Below are 21,095 nucleotides of genomic sequence, written 5' to 3'. Positions count from 1 at the left end.
ACTTGCCATTCCCCCCAGCCTCGCTAGGTGCTCGGGAGTGTCACGGAGGACGCAGATCATGACACCAGCGGGCTCCGCAACAGCTAAGGTACCTCAGCTTTCTCCCGCTAATCACCAACTACTCTCCACCAGCGGACGAGCACAGTATACGTACCGCCGATTGCCGCGCGTTGCGGCGGTTTTTGGGCGAGTTTGACAGGCAGAGCTGCTGTTTCACGAGTATGCAGCTACTTTTGGGGACCCTGGATTTACGTACGTACATGTACACGTCGCGGCTGGGACGGGTGTCGCTTTGCATACGTGGGGGTGGAGGTTGGTTGTCGCGACTTTTGCCTACCTGACCGTGAAGATAAGGTGCTGTAAGGTGAGGTAGGTGTTGCTCGGTGCCGTGGCGGCTGCGGAGTCGAGGGGGATTGGACGAGGGGCATAGCATTATCGCCGCAAGCTGTGGGAGGATGAGCTTGGTGGTTGCACAGCAGCGCCGCGGAGAGATAGCGCTTCGCGTGGGATTTTTTAGGATCGCGCGGATGTGCGGTGCCCGCGGTGCCTAGGCTTTTGGGCGGCGCATGCGGCGTTGCGGCGTAGATGTTGGGTTTGATCTCGCCTGTGGTCTTGGGGAGCGGGATGTCTGGGCAGTTCGCTCTGCGGCGTCTGCGGCGTCGATTGCCCACCTTATCTACCCGCTGGTGCTTCCGAGAAGGCATGTACGGTATGGTATGTACATGTACGGGGTGTTTCAGGCCATTCTTGCTCAGACGATTCAGAGGCGTCCTCGCCCCGGGTCTCTCCTCTTCCCAACTCCACCGTCGACCCTTGGCTGGAGCTGTCAAAACGGCGGCGGGCAGCGAGGGCCAATCACGCGGGCGGCGTATCCTCTGGCTAGCCATCCCTGCGGCAGCCAACGGTAGGGCGGATGTAGGGCGGATTCGCAGCACGACGCCATACCGCAGCGCTGCCATCGCGATAACCAGCCAGGCAGAGCTTCCGGCCGACGCAAGCTCTGCGCGCCAATGCAGCGCGCCGGCGCCCTGGAGCTGGCCATGCTGGCGAATCTCAGGCCCGTCATCTCGCTCCCACTCGCATGCCTGGTGCCGCCTGCAGCACCCGCGAACAGCGTCAAGCCACACCCGTTGGATCCTTTTTTTCTTCGTGCTCTCGCCAAGCTGATCCTGCCGTTGGCTATCATAAGAGGATCCGCGAGGCCCTCTCCTGGGGCGTGCGTGGGGTTTCATCAGTCTTGTCTAGTTTACTACTGCTCTGCCACTCCCGTCCCTCCTGTCTCTCGTCTGTTTGTAAGATATATATACAAGACGACAAGCAATCTAGTCCCTCCTCTTACCTCGACCAAGCCTCAGGCCAATGCCGGGATCTCGACGTCTCGAGTCCCGGGAGCATGCATGACTTTTGCCGGTGGCCCTGGCGCGCGGCATCAGCCCAATCACCACCACCACCACCATCACGTTTCGCCCTCCGCCGCCTCTAGCGCCCTCACGGCCAGGAGCCTCTTCGACCTGGCCCGCCTGCATCCAGACCCGTATGTGAATAATGGCGGGCTCGCCGGCGGGCTGTCCTACGCCACCACCGCGAGCCATGTGAAAAGTACAAGTACAAGTACTGCCACCACGCAGCTGCTCCCTCCGCCTGCTGTCCCGCACCTGCGCTTGACGGCGAGAGAGGATTCCACGAGGGTCAAGTTGCAGAAGCAGAGGCTTGGGGAGCTGCACCGACGGCATATTTCTGGAGATCGCATTCCTGGCTTCAAGACAAGTGCCGGTACGTTTTACCATTTTCTGCTCCGTTTTCAGCCTCATCAATGGCCTCACGTGCTCCGGCTCGAGAGCAGCAAGAACATTCACATCGCATTGCCGCCTCTCCCAAACCACCCCTCACTGACACCCACCTCCCAGCCTTCCTCTCCTCCCTCCGCACGAACCTCCGCCTCCACGCCTCCCAACCCTCCAGCCCAACCTCCACCCCACCCAGCATGCAGTCCTCCACGGCCTCCCTCCCGCCCCCCTCCCCCCTCAGCCCCGCAAACTCCCTCCCCGAACCCGCCTCCTCCTCCGACCCGCTAGCACACATCCCCGACCTCCGCACCCACCACGCGACCTCCGACCCCGACCGCGCCGCCGCCCTCCGCCTCGTAGCCGACAGCATCGCCCAGCAGCGGCAGACCGCCAACCGCGCGCTCCTCTCGCACCCGCTCAACCTCGCCGCCCTCGCTGCCCTCCTGGCGACTTTCGCCCGCTACGTCCGCCTCACCGCAGGCCAAGACTGGCCGCTCGTCCTCCTCTCCTGCGCCGGCGTGCTGATGGCCGCGCTCGCGACCTGCCGCTTCCTGACCCAAGGCTACCTGCACGCGGCCGAGGAAGTCGACTGGGACTGGCTTGACGGTGCGGACGTGCTCGTCACGACGTTCGGCGACGAGGTCATCGCGGCGGCCGTCGTGGAGTGGGTTTCGGGCGAGAGCGCGCGCGGCAAAAGGAAGAAGGCGTGGCGCGGCGAGATCAGGGCTTGGACGGTGCGGCTGAAGTATCGCGGGAAGGGCGTGGGAGGGGCGCTGTTGGAGGACGTGGTGAAGGAGGCGAGGGGCAAGGGCGCGGAGAGCTTGGGGTTTGCGGGGGAGCATGCTAGTGAGTTTTTTTGTGACTTTGAGACGGGAGGAGAACGGGTTTTCTAATGCTAATGGGTGCTTTAGATTCGAAGAGGGTGCTGCCCGCGATCTACAATTCGACGATGGACGCGCGGGAGCGGCGCGCGCGCGAGCTGCTGCAGGATTTGCTCGAGGTCAGCCCGACGAGGGCGGGAAAGAAGAGGTCTTGAACAGAACAGGAACGGGAACGGGGAAGGAAGCGTATCCCTACAATATACCCACTGGCGATTTGACTTTGGACTTTTACATACCATACCATACCATAATACACGCTTCACCCAAGCCATCCCACTCCACTCCACAATCCCTACATTACATCGCCTTCGTCAACCACCCATCAACCTCCTTGTACCTAACATCCCACAAAAACTCCGCCTCCGCCTCCCCCTCACCCCCAAACCTCACCCACCCATCCCTCCCCCACCCCACACTCGGCAACGCCACAACCCTCTCCTCCCACGGCCTCGCCCCCTCAGGCGCCACTGCAACAACCGGCAGCGTAGGCCACACATTCCCCTTGACGCCCGCCAACTCCTCATTGAACGCTCTGCGCGCCCGCGCCGGCAGCGACCGCCGCACGACCTGCACTTCGTCCGCGCGCAGGAAGCGCACGACCAGCCGCGCGGGGGAGGCGGAGGCTGAGGACAGGGACGCGAAGCGCAGCCAGTAGCGCCCGTCCCAGAGCTGCCAGGCGCTCCACCTGGGGCGCTCTGTGGGCGGCGTTGGTTCTGCAGGAGGCAGAGCGGGAGGGAGCGTGAGGCGCAGCTCGGGCCAGGAGTCCCTGTCGGCGCGCGAGGGCGGCGTGCGGTGCAGGGCGTAGAGCGTTGCGGTCGCGGAGCGGTCGCGGCCCACGCGCACGACGGCCGCGCTGGCGAGGGCGAGGGTTTCTCGCGCGGGCTGTTTGGCGTGCAGGTTGGCCGGGAGGAGGAATCTGGCGGACGCGGCGGAGAGGGTTGCCAGGTCGATTTGGCGCGCGGGCGCGACGAGGAGGAGGAGTTTGCGGAGCAGGAGGGCTTTGATGTGCGCGCTGTCGGGGCTGCGCGCGAGGGCGAGGACGGTGGTGTCGGGGATGGTGCAGGTTGCGGTGCCGGAGGAGGGGCGCAAGGTTATGCTGCAGGTTTGGAAGAGGCGGTGGGCGGTTGCTTCGCGGTTGGAGGAGGTGAGGCGGATGCTTTCGGCTACGCGGCGGAGGTTGGGGCGGCGGAGGGCGATGGGGAGGCGATCGCTTTCGTGGAGGGAGCGCACGGCGTTGCGGAGGGTGAGCGAGGGGTCTTTGTTCGTCTGGTCTTCGACCCAGCGCGTGCCGGCCTCTTCGCAGGTTGCGATCAGTCGGGCTTTGGTGTAGTCTAGCAAAGGGCGGAGAACAGTGACGCCACCGCTTTCGATGAGCATGTTGTTGTTGCTGCGGTCGGCGGAGCGGAGAATTCTAGGAGTCCCGGAGCTGTCCACGCCGTACAGGCCCTGGCACTCGGGGATGCGGGTTTCTCGGTGCATGCCTGCGAGGCCGCGGCCGAGGTATTTGTTGGAGAGGCGCATGAGGCTTGTCTCTGCTTGGTCGTCGGCGTGGTGGGCGAAGAGGAGGTCCTTCATTCCTTTTTCGCGACATGCTAGGCCCAAGGCTTGGTAGCGCAGCTTGCGGGCGATGGTCTCTGGGTTGGAGAGAGCGTGAGGATCGCCGTATTGCTGCCAGTTTAGAGTGAAGATCCTCGATGGCATGCCTGTTTGTATGTCAGTATGAAGGTATTTCATTATTGTTACGAAACCTACCAAGCATCCTCAAATGCTCCGCCACCAGCAATGCTTCCTCGCTGCTACCAGGTCTCAGACCATGGTCAACGATGAAGCCGGTGAAAGCAGGGCTCGATGTTTCGTGTTCATCGCGCAACCGGCTACAGAGCGTAGCAAGAGCCATTGAATCAACTCCGCCACTGACGGCGAGGCCTGTAGTCGGTCAGTATTCATTTTGTGATCTCCTCATTGAGTCTACTCGTACCAACTTGCCTGCCGGCTCGCCCGCCGAACCATTTTGGCGGGAGCTGTGCCTTCAACAGTTCAGTTGTCAGTGCAGCAGCCTGCCTCAGACTCAGTGTTTGTCTGAACATTCGCCCAGCCGCATCTCTCCCTAAAGTGATGGTCTCATTCAAAGTTCATGCCCGCGGCTTGGGGTGTGAAGTCCGCTGGCGAGCTCGGACCACATCGATTGCCACAAGTCTATTGTATAGCAGGACAGGGATAGAAAGAAATGCCAAAAAAAAAAAAGATGGTGTTGATGGAATATATTTTACCGTAAAAACGCTCTAAATACGCCAGTTCACGGACTGCACTAGTCGTCATGCATGCCCATCTCCTCCATCTCGTCAATAAGCTGGTCCATGGGTATCTGCAAGCCTTCATCCTCACCCTCGTCATCCGTCTCCATCTCATGATCCTGCTGCCTCTGCTGGTGGTTGTGGTACAAGTTCGCACCTTGCCGCAGCTCGGGATCCTGCTCGAGGTCCTGCAAGAACTGCTCGTAGTCGATCGCGTCGCGGTCGACGTCCTGCTTCCTGGGCTTCATCTCCTCATTATCCTTCAGGCCCATGCGCTTCAGCTTCCAGTTGCGCACCTTGTTCTTCTTGCGCGACTGGTAGTGCTTCTTGACGAGGATCACGTCGGGGATCGTCGTGCCGTACTGTTTCGACTCGGCGATGGCCTCGAAGTTGTCGTTGTTGAACTGTGTGCCGGTCAGGTGGTAGCCCATCGCGCTGTCGCCGACGTGCAGCACGCTGCCCAGGTGTGTGCGGATGTTGTACTCGATGTCATTCACGCCCATGTCCGATGCGCGCATGACTGTTGCGTTGGCCAGGACAAAGCGGCCTTGAGGAGGTCCTAGAGGTTCGATGTCCAGGACGATGAATTCTACGAGGTTGGTGACGTCGGCGATTGGGGTGAAAGGCGCTCTCCAGTAGATCACGCTGCTGAGGTCTGCGGTTTGCAGGGTGTTGGGGTCGATAAAGTAAACGCACACGCCGACGCGGTAGCAGAGTGTGAGAGGCGGGATGTTGCCAATAGACTTGGCGGTCTTCAAGGGCAGAGCCACAAGGTCGTCCTTGCAGATGGGCACAAGCTCACAAGAGAATGTGTGCTTGTAAGAGCTCTTTGACGTGTGGGTGTCCAGAGAAATCAGCTCCTCACTCTTCTTCGTCTTCACCGGCGCCACGGATGTCATAAAGTCCACGAACTTCTGCGCAGAGTTTACCTCGGCGAAGAAAAAGTCAATGCCGTTCTTCACTTCCTTGATGTTGATGCACTGGTTGTGTGCGCCCTGCTTCAGCATGAGCTGCTCAAGGTACAGGAAAGTCCTCTTGTGAGGGACCTTCTGCCGTACCTGCACGCAGGCGCGCCAGGTGTTGTGTGTGTATGACTTTGCGCAATCAGGGCACTGCTTGGAGTGCTGAACAAACTCGACGTCGAATGTCTGCTGCAGAATTGTGCCCTCCATCGCCTCTTGCTGCACCGTGACCTTCAACTTGATTCTCCTTGAGTGAGGTTCCGTCCAGATGAATGAGGCGTCGATAATTCGTGTCTTATTCAGACCGCGCAGCTTGCGCAAGCATAGTGCCAGCAGTTCTCGCGACTCACGATCTGCGACGAACCACTGCGCGGGCGGGCCAAACCATCTGTCGCAGTCTCTGCACTGGTGGAGCACGCCTTCCTTGTCGATCCCTTGAGTAATGTCGACCGTGAGCTTCAAGCAGTCAGGACACAAAGTGCCGCCGGGTTGAGTGCCATCGATGGGAGCACCGCAGTTGTAGCAGAGCACAGTAGGTGCCGTCTGCTGCCTTCCCGCGACGTCGAGGTGGACGGAGTCGATGTCCATAGACATGATGGGCGTATTCCAGGAATTCCTCCGATGAGAGTTGTAAAAATAAGGTGCGGAGGAGCTTTCACTCGGACTTGGACCGTCCGGTAGGTCGGGTGGTATAGAAAGTGGTGTTGTCCGGTCGCGAACGGACTCAGAAAAGTCCCTCGTAGAATTGATATGACGAACCGCCACTTCTGCTTCGAAATCGCCCCGCCTAATCGATAAGCCGAAACTTAGAGACCGCGCACGGGCCGTTTGTCAATCCATCTTATAGCGATGGAACATGGAAACATGTAGTATGCTCTTTCGGACAGTACAAATAGAGGTGTGACATTCTATCACGTTCCCTGAATTGCGAGAAAATTTTACAACATTAGAAGACCTCAACTTCGTATGCGAACACCAGTGATCTTCGTCACTGGAAAATTAGTGGCACAATACCTTTTACCTCTGAGTGTTAAAGGTAAAGGCTTTCGAAGAGACTAGCTTTGTACAATTGGTTGAATTGATTATTTTCTATATTTTGCCCAGCTACTGAGCCATCAAACGTGGGTACCGTGAATCCCATTCAACGCCAGACGCCGCGCTACCGTCGTCCAATGCCACTTACTCGGCAAAAACAAACCTGTTCCAGCAAGTCATTCAAAGCTATGGGCGATCATAACTTTCTTCCCGAGATCAGGTCTCCACGAAACGCGAACTCATGAGTGAGTCGACATACGCCCTTTGCACCTTCGCCGCGCTATCACTGTCATCCATCTCCTTGAGCAGGACAGCCAGAACCTCGATTGGCGGCTTCAGGCCAAGGACATTCGCACGCTTCCAGCGCTTCAGTCTTGCAATGCCGATACAGGGCTAGATTTTGATGGTCAGCATTTTTCCTACGACCATTCTTCAAGTATAAAGTTCAACTCACCCCATACTCTCCACTGACATCCCACTCCCTTAGCACCTTCTCGTGCACACTCAAATCCTCCTGATGCACCCTAGGCACCAACCGCGCACTCTCCTTCTCCCGCCAGAACTTCTTGATCTGCGCCTCGGATACCTTCCTCGCCCTCGCTTCCTCGTCGCCCACCCATCCCGAACCCGAAAGCCCACCAACAGCACCCGCACCGCTCGTCTGCGCTCTTCCACCCAATACATCCTCCGTCGTTGACCCGCCCGTCAACTCGTTCTCAGCCTTCGCATCGTCCAACGCCTGGGTTTCCGCGGCAGTTTGCTGCTCGATCGCTTTCTCTGCTGTGGTGGGCTCGGCAACCTCTGCGGTGCTGACGGCTTCCTCGAAAAGGGCTTCTTTCTTCTTATTGAGGCTCTTCTCGTTCGGCGATTGCTGCTGAGAGGATTTGGTGACTCGGCTGTTTTTGCCGTTGAAGGATAGTGTGCTTTGTTGCCTGGGATTGGAGGCTGTGCGCTGGGCTGTGGAGCGGCGTTTGGGTGGCATGTTGGGCTTGAGTTGTAATGGTGTGTGTGATGCTTCGGTGGTTCAATGCTTTTGACGCAATAGTAAGCAATATCCTGCACCGAAAAGTGAATGCTTGAAGGCTAGAATTAGAGGCTCGTGCGGGCGATGGAGGTGGATGACATCGTTTGGGAAATGCGATGCGGATTGCGGGAGGTTGGTTGGTCAGGGCAACGCGCGCGGGCGCGCGATCGTGTCGCGCTTTGACGTGACTTTGATTGGCGATCGCCCAACGTCACTTGTTCGTCTGCTTGATGGGCTGAATGTCGATCGTCAACATTCAAATGATTACTCTTTGGGAAACGATGGCTTCAATACTTTGTGCTATGCTTGCCTGACAGCAAGTCACACAATTCAACCCTTGATATTAGACGATGTATCGGGGTTGATACTACGCATTCCCAGCCTCCGGCGACCTACCTTGGAAGTACCTGTTATGTACTTCTATAGCGTTGTGACACGCTGCTGCCTGCTTTCACTTAGTCCAATTTCCGTGAGGGAGAAGGTGAATGCTTCTGCTCTGTGGGAAAGAATACGCTGCGCGATCGTCCAGAGCAAATATTTGGAAAAGTGCTGCAAGAGGCGATACCTTGGAATGGAATATTTCGCATCTCTTTCCAAGGCCGCAATGAATGGTCGAGACCGCGACGAATTCAAGCAATTGCTCGGAAAATGGCGTCTTGCGGCTCCTCACTCTGCCAGTACTCTTGTACAGCAAGGAACGAAAGCTAAATTCTCGTGTAAACCTCCTACGAGCAGACATTCCCTCGGGCTATCCAGTGTGCCGCGGACTCCGTGTCTGCGGTTGCTGCGAGGTTTGGTGTGGTCTTGCATGCTTGCAAAATACTTTTCGAATCAATCTCTCCCATGTCCTATCATTTATACAAACAAGGGAACCTGATTGGAAAGTTCGAATAATAATACCGCAAGACGCTAGGTGACCACAAAATCTAATGATTTGAACAAGATCGTGTTTCACATAAAAATATAGAAATCCCTTTTTAGTATCCAGGACATGATTTCTAAGCAGAAGGCACTTCTCCACCAAACTGTGCCAATATTCTCTCCTCTTCCTTCTTCTGCCTTATGGCCTCGGTCTCCTTCATCATTGCCGTAAGGTTGAATCCGTCGGAATCGTCGTCGTCGTCGCTGTCGCTGTCGGCCTCGCTGCCTTCCCAGCCGCCCTTGTCGAAGAGGGCCTTTCCTGTCGCCTCCTTCGCCTGCTTGGCCTGCTCCTCGGCCGCCTTCTTGTCCAGACGCTCGGCCTTCCACTTGCGGAAGGTCTCCTCTGTCACGGGTGTCAGAGTACCGGTGAGCTTGTGGCGCTCGGTTTCCAGGAAGTCCTCGAGCGTCAGAGTGTTCATGGGGCTCTTGTCGTGCAGCGCCTTCTCGGCCGCACGCTGCTCCTTGGTCTTGAGCACGAAACCCGGCGGCAGAGAGTGTTTGTACATACACTTGTCGCCGCCGTTGGGACATGTCCAGAACCAGCCGTACTTGCCCTCCTCAACCGCACCAATAAAGTACTTGCACACCTTGTCCGTCGTCGTCTTCGGGTTTCCATGCTTGCTCAGCACGACCTTTCGCAGCTTCTCCTCGTCCCAGTCGTCCATCTGGTCCTTCTTCTTGGCCTCCGCCTCCTCCTCGCGTGTATCCGTGTACAAACTCTTCTTCTCGCCCTTGCGCTCGACATCCAAGTCGTGACTGAACTTACACTTTTTGCCCTTCTCGCAGTGTCCCTTCTTGAAGAACTGGCACAGCACAGTCTTAGGGTCGACGCCGAAGGGCACCTTCTGCGTCTGCACGGGCTTGAACAGCTCCGCGGCCTCCTTCTTCGCCAACTCGGCAGCAGCCTTCTCCTTCTCGCGCGCCTTCTTCTCCGCGTCCTTCTTCTTCTCGGCATCGTTCATCGAAGATTTGGACATGGCCTTCATCTGCTGCATCTGCTTCTGCGCCGCGCCACCCTTCTTGTTCTTCATGCCGAACATCTTGTCGTCGACGGTCGGCTTCGCCTTCTTCGGCGCGTTGTCCTGCTTCTTCGGCGGCATGCTGGGCGATTTCCTGCGTGTGCTTGGCTCTGGTGCTGTAGTGTCGCCGCTCGGCTATATGTGCGTCGCTCGCTCGTAAGCAGCGGGAGGGCGTCCAAGAGAGGGTGTTCGTGAAACTCAGGAGTCAGGCGAAGGGAAGCTCTCCATAAGACCGTAAGGGGCGTCCAACTCGGAAGTCACGCGACTAGGGTCCTGGTATGTGAGGCTGGCTTGCTGGCGGGCTCTAGGTCAATTTCTGTGAAGTTCGGCCGTTTGGCAAATGACGCAGGCGCGGGGACCGGCCCAAGACTTGCGCTGGTCTTGGCGCGCGTGAGTGCTGCTTGAGGGTCCTCAGGCAACTCTGGCGACTCTGGGGGAGGACAGCTCGCTGGACCGAGTGAGCTGTTGTAGACGGACACCATTGAACGCTGCAATTGATCGATCGCATAACACGTCAGTCATACAGAATTAGTCGCAAAGAGATTTTGAAAGGTATACCCTATCACACGCCATGAATGCGCAACTGTCTTCTAACCATAGCTCAGAACACTACCAGCAACCAACACACCCATCTCCCAACCGTAACGATGATCACCGACGCCGCCCTCTACTCCCTCGCCGTCTTCCTCGGCAGCGCAGCCGTCCTCATGATCGTCCTCTACCACTTCCTTGAAGTCAATGCTAAAGACGCCGGCGATGTGCTGAGCAAGCAGCGCCTTGCCGACGCCGTGCCAGCCAAATCGCGATAGACTGTTCAGTCGCGGGATTAGGTTGCGAAGGGAAAGGGTCAATATGTGATTATACAATGGCGTTTGAGCGAGGAGTTCTAGGGGAATCAATTTGGGACGGATCGGGTGAACCCACAGGATCTAAAGAAAGGATCAAGAAAGGGCTGTAAGCAGTATGCGCATGCAGCGCAGAGTTATTCAAGTTGCTCCTGTCCAGTCGCAGGGCAACGTTTTTTCTACGTTTCATTACAGTATTTCCAGAAGGTCCTTTCCAACTCATGATGTCAATCATGCAAGTCCCTGTCATTGGTGCTACTCGCTCTCACTCTCAACAATATCCTCGAAATTCTCGTCGTCGAGGAAGCCCATCCTACGTTTCTCATTCGCGAGCCGAACGCCCATCTTCTCCATTGTCGGGCCCACGGCTATCTTTCTCTCTGTTAGTTTCTGCAATTCAGCCTGAGCGCCACGCTCGTCTTTGCTTGCTCCTGCAGGAGGGCGACCGATGCGAGCTGGCATGGTCTGTCCAAAGCCGAAATTGGCCATTGGTTGAATTATAGGAGTGACACTACGACCGCGCGAGTCGCTCAAGTACGCCTCAGACGCCTCAGATTCGGCTTGGTCTGGAAGACGGCGACGCTGTTAGTCATCTTCAAAGGAAATGTAGACATCTCACACCTCTCCATCCAGCTTACCAGACAATCCGCCGCGTGGACCATCCCCCAGCCGCCACGCCACCGGCTGCAGGTGCTCCTTGTCGACGTGGGACAGCCAGCCCCCAATGTCGGAAAAGGTAGCGTTGTCCAGACGCGTTCTCCCGGGTCCCGTGACGCGCTTGGTCTTCGACTCGCAGTCTTGCCATAAGCACTCGAAGAGGTCCTCGCCGTCGGGCCGGCCGTGCACTTTGATCATGTGCTTCTTCATTACGTCGAGCGAGTGAAGTTCAGCTGCACATCCAAGCCACTTGCACCGGTAGATCTGGTAGTTGGGTTCCTGCAGCTTTTCAGGCTGCTTGGGAACGGCCGGCTTTGGCTTGACACCTGCGGAGGCAGACTTGGCCGGTGCAAGGCCCTGTGCTTCACGCGAGTGGATGTTCTTGCGCCAGCCAACGGGACGACCTTTCTTCTTGATGGGATTGCCGTTTTCGTCGAAGTGGCGGAAAGCTGAGTATCCAACGCTGCCGTCGGTGGGCGCTTGCGACGCGGCTGGAGCGCGAGCTGCAGGCATTGTTGCTGGAGCACCTGGCTGACCGGATCCTTGACGAGGCGTGCCAGCAGCGCCCATGCCCTGCTGGCCGGCTGCTGACATTTTGTCGTTAACACTGACAAAAGTATGGGTGCTGGGCATGCTCGAGCGTGGCGGACGGCCGCGCTTCTTGGGCATCGCGTCCGGCGTGGCTGGCTTGTCGCGCAGGTCAAGTGCAGCGGAACTTTGCCGCGCTGTCGCTGCCCCACCTGGGGCTCGATGCTTGTGATTGAGCGACGACATGTCACCCTCATCGTCTGCGTCCTGAATCTCGGCAACATCCTGTGCTTGTACAAGACTTGACGATTCCTTCTTCTTGGGAGGATCTGGATCGATGATGTCCCACTTGATCGTGGCCAGATCGCTTTTGTTGCCAGCCCCGTCTGCCATTCCTCCTCTATCGCCCAGCATCTTCTGCATGACGTTCAGGTGGCTATTGAGCGCTCGCATGTCTGGATGGCGGCCTGTTGCGAGGAGAACATCACGGGCGATCGTACGGGAGTCATACGTAGACTTACGAGCGACGCGATCGCGCATGATCGGCTCAACCACCATCTTTCCTCTGATGCGTTCTGCCTGTAGTTGCTCGTTTGTTGGCCCTTTGCGCTTGAATGGTAACATTGTAGAGCTCGGTAGCGGAGGCTTTGCGGATACAGGGCCAGAGACGTCCGTTGCTCTCATGTTAGCAGTGGGAGTCATCGCGGGACTGCCAGTGGACATCCTGCGCATGGTTGCAACAGCTGGGATTCCAGGCACGCCTGGCGGCCTGAACGGTGGCGCCGTTGAACCTGGGCTTGGTCCTGTGGGAACTACTGGAGCCCCACGGGTATTGAACGCACACGGACTGTCACGCTGCTGATTCAGATGAGGTTGGCCTTGAGGCGGCTGCGGCTGGAATGGCCTAGGGCCAAAACCTTGCGCGGTTTGCATGATTTTTTTCGGCGGCGCGTCTTCATCTGACTCCTCTGCAGTCAGATCGACGAGCTCGCCGAACCCACGCTTGCGAGCCGCTTCTTCCTTGTTTGCAGGTGGTCGTGGAGGCGATATCGGCTTCACATCGGGAGTCTGGCGAGCTGATCCGACGGGGACAGGAGCGCCTTGCTGGACACTGGACATGGACCGTCGCGAAGGTTGCACTGACTGCGAAGGCCGCCGGCTGTGGCTGTTACCGATGGCAGATTGTGGGCCCGCGCGTCCTGGCTGCGAAGAAAACGATGTGCCGTCTGCTGTCTGATTTGGGGCGGACGAATTGTGGAACGAGGGCATCTCGTAATCGACCATGCCGTTATTTGAAGAAGTCGCCTTACCATTGGGCTGGTTGTTCCAACCCATCAAACTTGAAGGGCGTCGCTGCTGCTGTCCGGGCGCGCTGGACGCTTGAAGGCTCGGGGTGTGCTCGGTTCCGCTAACCGCCGCTGCTCCAGTAGCCTGTGCGAGTGTTCCATTTGCCGACATGATAGTAGCGTCGCTGCCTTTCGAGGTATGCTGATTTGCACTGCTAGCCGGAGGCACCCCACGAAGTAGCTCCCTCGCGAAAGCGGCTCGCTCGAATTTCAAACCCAACCCCTCCAAAGACTCACAGAGCTGGACATAGTTTGGATTTTGATCCAGCAGCTGAAGTATCTCGAACGCAGTGACGACCTTTTGCGGGTTCACGCCGTGAAGCCATCGTGCTGCGATGTCAGCAAGCAACCCCTTCTTTCCAGGCGGCCAAAGATTGGTACTGCCTTGGTTGGTGGTAACCTCAGGCGCCTTGCTGCGCGCTACAGACATATTCGGGCTAGCTTTAGAGGCCTTTGCCTTTTGAGCAGGGGCAGGTTTTGCGGAATTGGACGCTGTTGTGTTTGCGGCAGAGGATTGGCTCGATGAAGCTTTCGAAGGGACGGCAGGCTTAGGTGTAGAGGCAGCGGGCTGTGTCACTTGTGCTGGCTGAGGATACTGAGATTGCCCAGCATGCGCCCGGCGCTCCTCTTCCCACAATTCTGCGAGCATGGCAGGGTTCTTGGAGTTGAACTCGCGCATTTTCTGGAACATGGCTCGCATCTCTGCCTCCTCATCGTTCGCAGGAGGTCCAACCTCATTCATGTGTGGAGCGCTGCTGCTCGACGCCAATGAAGCCAAAGCGGTCGCAGCATTCTTGCTCTCTCGAGCCTTGCGCTGTTCGTCTTTCCTGCGGTCCGCTTCTGCCTTTGCTGCCGCTCTCGCCTCGTCGGCCTGGCGCTTAGCCTCCTCCATGCGACGCTTCGCCTCATTCGCCTGCTGCTCTTCAGCTAGCCGTTTCGCCTCGGCAACACGTGCCTCTTCAGCCTTCTTGGCCGCATCCGCCTCATCCTGCTTGCGACGCTTCTCCGCTTCAATCTTCGCTTTCCTCTCCCGCTCTGCACGGAAGTCGTACACTTGAGATGGATCCACGGTGGTGTTGACCGCTGCTACCATTGTCGCGCTCTCTTGGCGCTGGTCCGAGCCGCGCGAATTGGTCGCCGGGGTGGCTTGGTAAGTGCTTGTCTGCGACGATTGCCTGGTGTGGCCTTGTTGACGTGACTGTTGCTGCTGAGCTTGAACAGCGTGAAGTGGGCTAGCATATCGCGATGGTTCACCTGCGGCAATGCCACGTTGGGAAGCGCCGTACGTCATGCGCGAATTATCCGCGCTTCCAGTCGACGAATAGTTTTGGCTTCCGGTTTGCTGTCCGTAGGTCGATATGTTGCTCTGAGCAGGTTGATTCGTTGCATTGGTCGATCGACCGAAATTTCCAGAAGACCCACTGCTTGCATAGACCGGTGATGTGTTGCTTTGGCTGCGACCAGGTATATGCAAGTTGCCGCTGTATGAAGAAGTCGCGTAGTTCGAATTTCCCCATCCACTATCGTATTGTTGCGTGGTGCCCGATCGAGACGCAGATGCTTGATTGTTCTGTCCAGTCCCAGTGATCGCACCTGTCCCTCCTACCGCAGATGATGCCCTTACACCGCTAGACCCCGCATGATGCTGCCCACTCGTGTTTGATCCTTGCTGTACAGTGTTGTAGGTGTTATGCCCATAGCTCGGGTAGGATTGAGCGTTGGACGTGACCGAGGGAGGTTGCGAGACCGAATTGCCAGGATTGTGATATGCATAGCCTTGAGGTTGGTTCGCCTGGCTTCCCACTGGATCGTAGTAGTTGTTGTATTGCGGATATGCCGGCGCCATAAGCCCTGAGTTGTTGGTGTCCTTTGCGCCGAATGCAGGCGACCTGGCGCTTTGGCTGTTTGATCTGGTCGTCCCACGGCGCGTGATCCTCAGTGTAATGCAAGATTAGGCGTCTTCATGATGTGTCCGGAGAGTCGCATAGGTACAGTGGAGATACTGGACGGGTGTGCCAGTAGTGTCGTCCAGACGTGCGTATGTCGTCCGTGTCTTCCGTGGCTCGCATTGCTCGCGACGCCGCAACGCCGCAACGCGCAGAGCACTCGCGCCCTCCACACGCAACCTGACTTCGAGGTCCAGCCGCGGCTGCGGATCCACCCTTCCGCCCTCCCGTCCCGCGTCGCACCGCCGCGCACCGCCACTCGTCGCTTGCCAAGTCCCATGCAAGCCACGGCAGAATTGCGGCTTCCGCACACAATTCCCAAATTTGAGGGCAGTCCAGCGGACGCTGAAGTCTTGTCTCGACGACCCGGCGACAACGACGATACCGACCACCCACCCCCTCCGTCCACAAACACCGCCGAGATGACGAAGATCAACTCCCACCTCCACTCCAGCCGGAGAAAGAGCCGCAAGGAGCACTTCCAGGCTCCCTCCAGCGTGCGCCGCGTGATCATGAGCGCGCCCCTCTCCAAGGGTATGCACCGGCCCATTGAAGGAAATGCTGCACGTAGGGACAAATGCTGACTGGTCGCACAGAGCTCAGAGAAAAGTACAACGTATGCCTCGCGAATTTCCTACCCGTCTGCGTCGAACCGAGCCAGGAATTAACATGAACCCAACCAGGTCCGCTCGATCCCCCTCCGCAAGGACGACGAGGTTGTCATCAAGCGCGGCAGCAACAAGGGCCGTGAGGGCAAGATCACCGCTTGCTACCGTCTCAAATACGTTATCCACGTCGAGCGTGTCACCCGCGAGAAGACCAACGGCCAGAGCGTCCCCATCGGCATCGCCCCCAGCAAAGTCGAGGTCACCAAGCTCAAGCTCGACAAGGACCGTGAGAACATCCTCGAGCGCGTCGCCAAGGGCCGCGAGGCCAACAAGGAGAAGCGCTCCAAGGCTTAAGCGATCTGCTGCGTTTTGAGGCATGGTATGACGGGGTTACGGAGGGATTCATGGTGCTGCTACGGCCGGCTCTCAGACGGAGCTCGAGCCTTGCTTTCTTCGGCGCTCTGAATGGGAAAAATAGCGAGGTCGAAATGAAAACCTTTGAAAGCCCATGCTGTCTCCGTCTTGCTGCTTGAGGAGAGAAAAGAGATCATCCACATCCCAGCCGGATCTGCAGGTCCCCGGGCTGTCTTTGCGCACAGCTAGGAACAACTAATGAGACACACCTTCACGTACCAACGCCAGTATTATCAACTTATTAGCCTGTCACGTGGCCAAATGAGCTAAACAACTGGCGAAGATCAACCTACGTGGATGCATTTATGTTTTCCGCCTCCCACCTGCAGAGCGCTCATTGACGTACTGACATGCAGTGCTTTGATGGTGTGAGACATTTCAAGGAAGTCTATGGTCAGACTTCGACATGTATAGAGGTGGGTCAATCGTCAATGCGGTTGATCCATCGCGAACGTAAGTGAAGATGTTTCCTTCTGAACTTCATCCATCGCGAATCCGAAAGTTTGTAGGCTTTGAACGGCCAGACGCGTCTTGTATAGCCAATATTCCCCATTCTCCGAGGTTAAACTTGGTATGGAACACCTGAGGAAAACGTAGTAACATGTGGTTCAAGTTTCTTCCAGAGGAGAGAGATACCCAGAGGTCATTGACTTCATCACAGCACCTCATTGACCTCAAATTTCTGGATGAGCGATGGAAATTTCATCTTGTCCGCGTCAATTCTTTTGTGGCCACCAAAATTCATTGACTGGATTGGAGCCTTTCACTCTCATTGTCACCGTTTCTCCGGAACTTTGTGTCTTGCTATCACTTCAGCTCTACTCTCGCTGATCAGGGCGCCAAATATTCGTCGTAGGAGAAGGCGACGGTAGGTCATCAATCTACGTCACTGTACTTTTCTCATATGGTGCAGTGAACTACCTTCCGAAGACTATCAAATCAAGGTGCTGGACCCCCAAAAGCTGTCTATCCTTTGTTACAACAACGACTCTCCGCGTCTCTCCCTGGTGCATTGATGCACCGTCACTCCACGTTCTGGAAACTCCGTTTTGATCATGATCAAGAGAACGCTACCAACGGTTTGCTGGCGAGACGTTGGTCGGCTCTCTCACATAACTCGATGCAATGGCGGTGTTTCCTGTGTTGTTCTTTCGACTGGATGTGTTATACGTTACACACTTTTGCAAATACATCATACCAGCAAGGTCTACTTCTACACGCGAATACGACCAGTCGTTGCGGTGAGCGAACGTCATGGCCCGCGGTGTGCCGACTCGTACCCACTCACCAACCAGACACAAAATTTACATGTGATGCGGTATCCAATACTGACGTCCTGTCTACGCCCAAAGATGTGGCCTCACTGAGATCACCACGAACAGGAGGGTCACTCTCCATGCGTCCTCAACATTGACCTAGCGGATCTGCCAACTCATCAGCCGAGATGACGACAATCCTATCGTATCAGCAGGACCGCTCATGAGGAAAATCGAGCTCATCGTTGTGTAAAACGTCCAGACACGCATTGCCCCGTCGACCAATCGTCGGACGAATATCCATGCTCAGGGCTCAGGACTTCGCACTAACGAACGAGCTCACACATGAGATATGCGCGGCGTACACAAAACAGCGGTCACAATAGACCGTCAGCCAAAAAAGGGCAGAAACATACAACAGGCGGGATTCCCAGATGGTCACCCACTCTAGTACTAGTCGCCCGGTTCAGTGCTTATGTATGGCAGAGCGGACGGGATGCCCAGTTTTCACTGACCTGTGGTCGTATGTGCTGTAAGGGAGCCTAATAGTGATAACGTACAACAACCAACGGAATAAATCAGAGTCCGGTTCGTGTTATTTTGACTCCATTCGCCAGCGTATACCACGGTCCGTGAGGAGGTGCGAGCCTCTCAATGCCAGTATGAGAATCGAACCATCATTTTGCTCCTGCCCGGAGATCTAAAGGAGCAAGAGAGGATTGCAGCGAGGCGAGGCCGGCTGGATAAGTGACGGTGAGATTGTCGGCAAGCGTCCCCAGAAAACAAGGGACGTGTGCCCTCCGCCCGTTCGAAGCCTGCACACCATTCAAGATGGAATGAGATTCGCCAGCCTACTATGTCCTGGAAGCATGAATCGACCGAACTGCCGCAAGACGTGGAAGCCTTCCCGGCGAGCTAGGCGTTACCGTCTCATTTTGCGGCCTTGTTACAGTCCAGGGCGCATAGGGCATTGCCACTGGTCTCTTCATCGACTGTATCAACGTCGTTGCCGTCGTCCTCGCTCTCGCCGCCGAGACCGTCTGGATCCCGCCAGCGTCACCCCGATCCACATAAATTTCGTTTTCCTCGTCACCTAGCAACGACGCTCCCTAGATCACCTCGCATAGACGACATGATCGTTCGGCCCGAGGCGTCGTCCCATTCAAGCAATTTCTCACGGGCCGCGCGGACGCATGGTGGGGCCATACCGCACGCTCTCATCGCACATGGCGGAAGCTCGAGGGATCCATAGGAGCGAGTTAGTTCAGCGGCATCATGAGAGCGGATGTCCCGTCACGTACGTCCTGCTGAGGGGCGTGTGTCAGGGCACGGCTCGGGGGATTTGCACGACGACGACGACGACGACGACGACGACGACGATGCGGCTGTGCCCCGCCATGTGTTCACTCGGCTTTGACTCGGCCACACCGAATGGATATGGATATTTGGAAGGGTTCCGTGGAGTGGTAGGGCCGAAGAGCGATTTTATGTCTTGGAAGAACGTTCTTCCGGAGATGGTTTCACTTCGGGCTTCGAGTCACGTGACAGAATCCCTGATTGGCGAAGAGGGTGGTGAAAGTGTCTCATTGAGGTTGCAAGTTACTGGTCGATGGCAGGGTTCTCTGAAGCGTGGAAGGTGTGTGATTCTTGACGAAGTGGGGGGATCGTTTCGTGGCTTGATGCGGAGTCTCTTGGTTTACCTTGGTCTTTGTTTTTTTTTTACATCGCGGTAGCAGCGCTCGGCGTGGAAGAAGCTTTCTGGACATCGACCTCTGATATTTGCAGAGATTCAATGTGATCAGATGAGTCCAGGGGGTAAGCCAAATGTGCATCTCTCTGCCGACAAGTCCCGCCGCCCACCTCTTGTCCAGACGTTTGATGCACGATGGGTGGGAGGTGAAGGCCTCTTCCGAGTCTTCCCAGCATGCTGCAGGCGACGCAGGTGATTTGACGCAGATCGGATCTGATTCCAATGACAAGAGCAGGTGTCGAGTGCGGCCGCGGCCCGATCACCCAGCTTTTGGCTCGCTGCTTTCGCGTTCATCGTGCAGTCGATGCAGGATTAGTTCGAAATCAAATCGGTGAACGTGTGGGTGATGTGTTGATTCTCTCGTAGTTAGTAGACTCGAAGCCGGAAAACACCTACCGCTGATTGCAGTACACGTGCAACGAGAAAGGGCTTACGCGCTTGTGGCAGCGTTCCATCCTACCAGCACAGCATCCTTCTAACCTAACGAAGTTGGTATGAATTACGACCAACGGACCTACCGTTTTGCTCAATCTCCATGCCTCACGCCAGACCTTGAATGAATGACGACGTCCCACGACACGATCGTGCGTCGTCACTGGAAAGACCTGGAAGGTCCTTCAGCGAAGCCGAACCCTCGATATAGTTGTCCGACCCACCGTCTCATCCCAGATCTCGTTTCATAAATCTAATCCACTTCGAAGACTTCCCCTCTTATGGCGTTACCGAGCTTGCAAATCCGGAAGTGCAAGCTGAGCGAGGAGCCAGGAGAGCCGGGGGCACGGATAAACGTTGCTCAGAAGCGTCTTTCTGCCATTGTCGGCGCTCTCTTTTCCAAACGCTTGCGCGTTGCTTCCGTTCCTCATGCGTCGGATAGTCTAGCTGAGGCTTGTCCGACGGAAGTCGAATGGGTTTGGCAGGCGCGGGCGGTCTTGTCTTTCGAGCCTTCGACGGAGTCAGTCCTCTCACGGATCCTGGCCGACCACGTACAGCACACAACGCTGCACGAAGCCTCGACGGGGTGAGCGAAGCAAGAGGAGGGATCATGTTCGTTTGAACATCAGATGAGAAGTCCAGGTCTTCGAGGGAGGACGCGTTCTGATTCTGCAGAATCAACTCAGCCCCGAGTCCGAGTCGGGCGGCGGTCGAGGGAGGAGGGAAAGGCAGGCCGGCGCGTACGTGCTGTGCAAGAGCGTGTCCGTACTCTCCAATGGACGAAAGCAAAATGACAGTTGCGCATCGGCCTGCAATCAATCAACCTACTCTTCACTCAGCGGAACTGGGCCTGCGAGGAAGGTGAGCTGCCGGGCGAACGGCACTGGTACAGGCACACTCGTGTCCATCCGCGCATCCATCCGTCCCCAAGCCCCCAGCACACAACATCCCAACCCTCTCACCTCTCACCGCCCTCCCTCCCCAATCCAGCACCACGTCCCCTTCTTGTCCCAGCTCGCAGCTCCAAGCACCCGGCCCTACGTCCGACCAAGGCTCGCTCGAGCAACCCGACATCGGAAGCACCGTAGCGACCGTACCCTACGTCCGCAGCTTCGTGATCACGGACTGCCAGCTCGAATCGGTCGATGGCGGCAGCGAGCGGAAAAGCGGAAAAACTCACCGTCACCGAGCCGCGGGCGTGCTTTTGTTCGTGTGGAAAGAGCGAGAAGCAGGGCCGTAGCAAAAGCCGTCCGTAGCGAAGCAAAGCCACGGGGCTAAGTTATGTACGCACGCATCGCTATATGTGCACAGTACAGGACAGTGGTACGGCACGGGTCCTGCACGACGCGACAGAGGGAGGGCGCAGAGCGAGCTCCTCCCACCTTCCCTT

General features: G+C 57.0%; 7 protein-coding genes across 7 annotated transcripts; 3 read left to right on the top strand and 4 right to left on the bottom strand.

Moving 5' to 3' along the window:
- Positions 1–1,098: 1,098 nt before the first annotated feature.
- Positions 1,099–2,823, top strand: WHR41_07589 (uncharacterized protein; the record flags this gene model as incomplete). The annotated part of the gene is made up of 3 exons (XM_069376193.1): positions 1,099–1,773; positions 1,908–2,633; positions 2,699–2,823. The coding sequence occupies exons 1-3, from the start codon at positions 1,398–1,400 to the stop codon at positions 2,821–2,823; spliced, it is 1,227 nt and encodes a 408-aa protein (XP_069226589.1). The 5' UTR covers positions 1,099–1,397.
- A 142-nt stretch (positions 2,824–2,965) lies between these two features.
- Positions 2,966–6,518, bottom strand: WHR41_07588 (uncharacterized protein; the record flags this gene model as incomplete). Its single annotated transcript, XM_069376192.1, has 4 exons — positions 2,966–4,371; positions 4,421–4,594; positions 4,647–4,775; positions 4,994–6,518. 4 exons carry the CDS (start codon positions 6,516–6,518, stop codon positions 2,966–2,968), a joined length of 3,234 nt encoding a protein of 1,077 aa, XP_069226588.1.
- Positions 6,519–6,980: 462 nt separating this feature from the next.
- WHR41_07587 (uncharacterized protein) lies at positions 6,981–8,089 on the bottom strand. The gene is made up of 2 exons (XM_069376191.1): positions 7,414–8,089; positions 6,981–7,352 (listed from the first exon to the last, which is right to left on the bottom strand). Exons 1-2 carry the CDS (start codon positions 7,939–7,941, stop codon positions 7,176–7,178), a joined length of 705 nt encoding a protein of 234 aa, XP_069226591.1. The 5' UTR covers positions 7,942–8,089; the 3' UTR covers positions 6,981–7,175.
- An 892-nt stretch (positions 8,090–8,981) lies between these two features.
- WHR41_07586 (uncharacterized protein) lies at positions 8,982–10,004 on the bottom strand (the record flags this gene model as incomplete). Its single annotated transcript, XM_069376190.1, has 1 exon — positions 8,982–10,004. The coding sequence occupies one exon, from the start codon at positions 10,002–10,004 to the stop codon at positions 8,982–8,984; it is 1,023 nt and encodes a 340-aa protein (XP_069226590.1).
- Positions 10,005–10,498: 494 nt separating this feature from the next.
- WHR41_07585 (uncharacterized protein) lies at positions 10,499–10,732 on the top strand (the record flags this gene model as incomplete). The annotated part of the gene is made up of 1 exon (XM_069376189.1): positions 10,499–10,732. One exon carries the CDS (start codon positions 10,499–10,501, stop codon positions 10,730–10,732), a length of 234 nt encoding a protein of 77 aa, XP_069226593.1.
- Positions 10,733–10,876: 144 nt separating this feature from the next.
- Positions 10,877–15,145, bottom strand: WHR41_07584 (uncharacterized protein; the record flags this gene model as incomplete). Its single annotated transcript, XM_069376188.1, has 2 exons — positions 10,877–11,334; positions 11,407–15,145. 2 exons carry the CDS (start codon positions 15,143–15,145, stop codon positions 11,024–11,026), a joined length of 4,050 nt encoding a protein of 1,349 aa, XP_069226592.1. The 3' UTR covers positions 10,877–11,023.
- Positions 15,146–15,574: 429 nt separating this feature from the next.
- WHR41_07583 (60S ribosomal protein uL24) lies at positions 15,575–16,855 on the top strand. Its single transcript, XM_069376187.1, has 3 exons — positions 15,575–15,779; positions 15,842–15,861; positions 15,929–16,855. The coding sequence occupies exons 1-3, from the start codon at positions 15,668–15,670 to the stop codon at positions 16,205–16,207; spliced, it is 411 nt and encodes a 136-aa protein (XP_069226595.1). The 5' UTR covers positions 15,575–15,667; the 3' UTR covers positions 16,208–16,855.
- The last annotated feature ends 4,240 nt before the right edge of the window (positions 16,856–21,095 follow it).

The sequence above is a fragment of the Cladosporium halotolerans genome (genome assembly GCF_011745625.1).
Source record: "Cladosporium halotolerans strain TM138-S3 chromosome Unknown Sca35, whole genome shotgun sequence".
Classification (NCBI taxonomy): domain Eukaryota; kingdom Fungi; phylum Ascomycota; class Dothideomycetes; order Cladosporiales; family Cladosporiaceae; genus Cladosporium; species Cladosporium halotolerans.
Note: the sequence above shows the minus strand (reverse complement) of the source record. Positions and strands in the feature narration are given on the sequence as shown.

Bases quoted from the DNA above. Each gene is read 5' to 3' on its own strand.
- WHR41_07587 (XM_069376191.1), bottom strand. From the start codon at position 7,941: ATGCCACCCAAACGCCGCTCCACAGCCCAGCGCACAGCCTCCAATCCC. The intron at 7,353-7,413 runs GTGAGTTGAACT...ATCAAAATCTAG, and splicing joins ATGTCAGTGGAGAGTATGGG to CCCTGTATCGGCATTGCAAG.
- WHR41_07583 (XM_069376187.1), top strand. From the start codon at position 15,668: ATGACGAAGATCAACTCCCACCTCCACTCCAGCCGGAGAAAGAGCCGC. The intron at 15,780-15,841 runs GTATGCACCGGC...CTGGTCGCACAG, and splicing joins GAGCGCGCCCCTCTCCAAGG to AGCTCAGAGAAAAGTACAAC. The intron at 15,862-15,928 runs GTATGCCTCGCG...GAACCCAACCAG, and splicing joins AGCTCAGAGAAAAGTACAAC to GTCCGCTCGATCCCCCTCCG.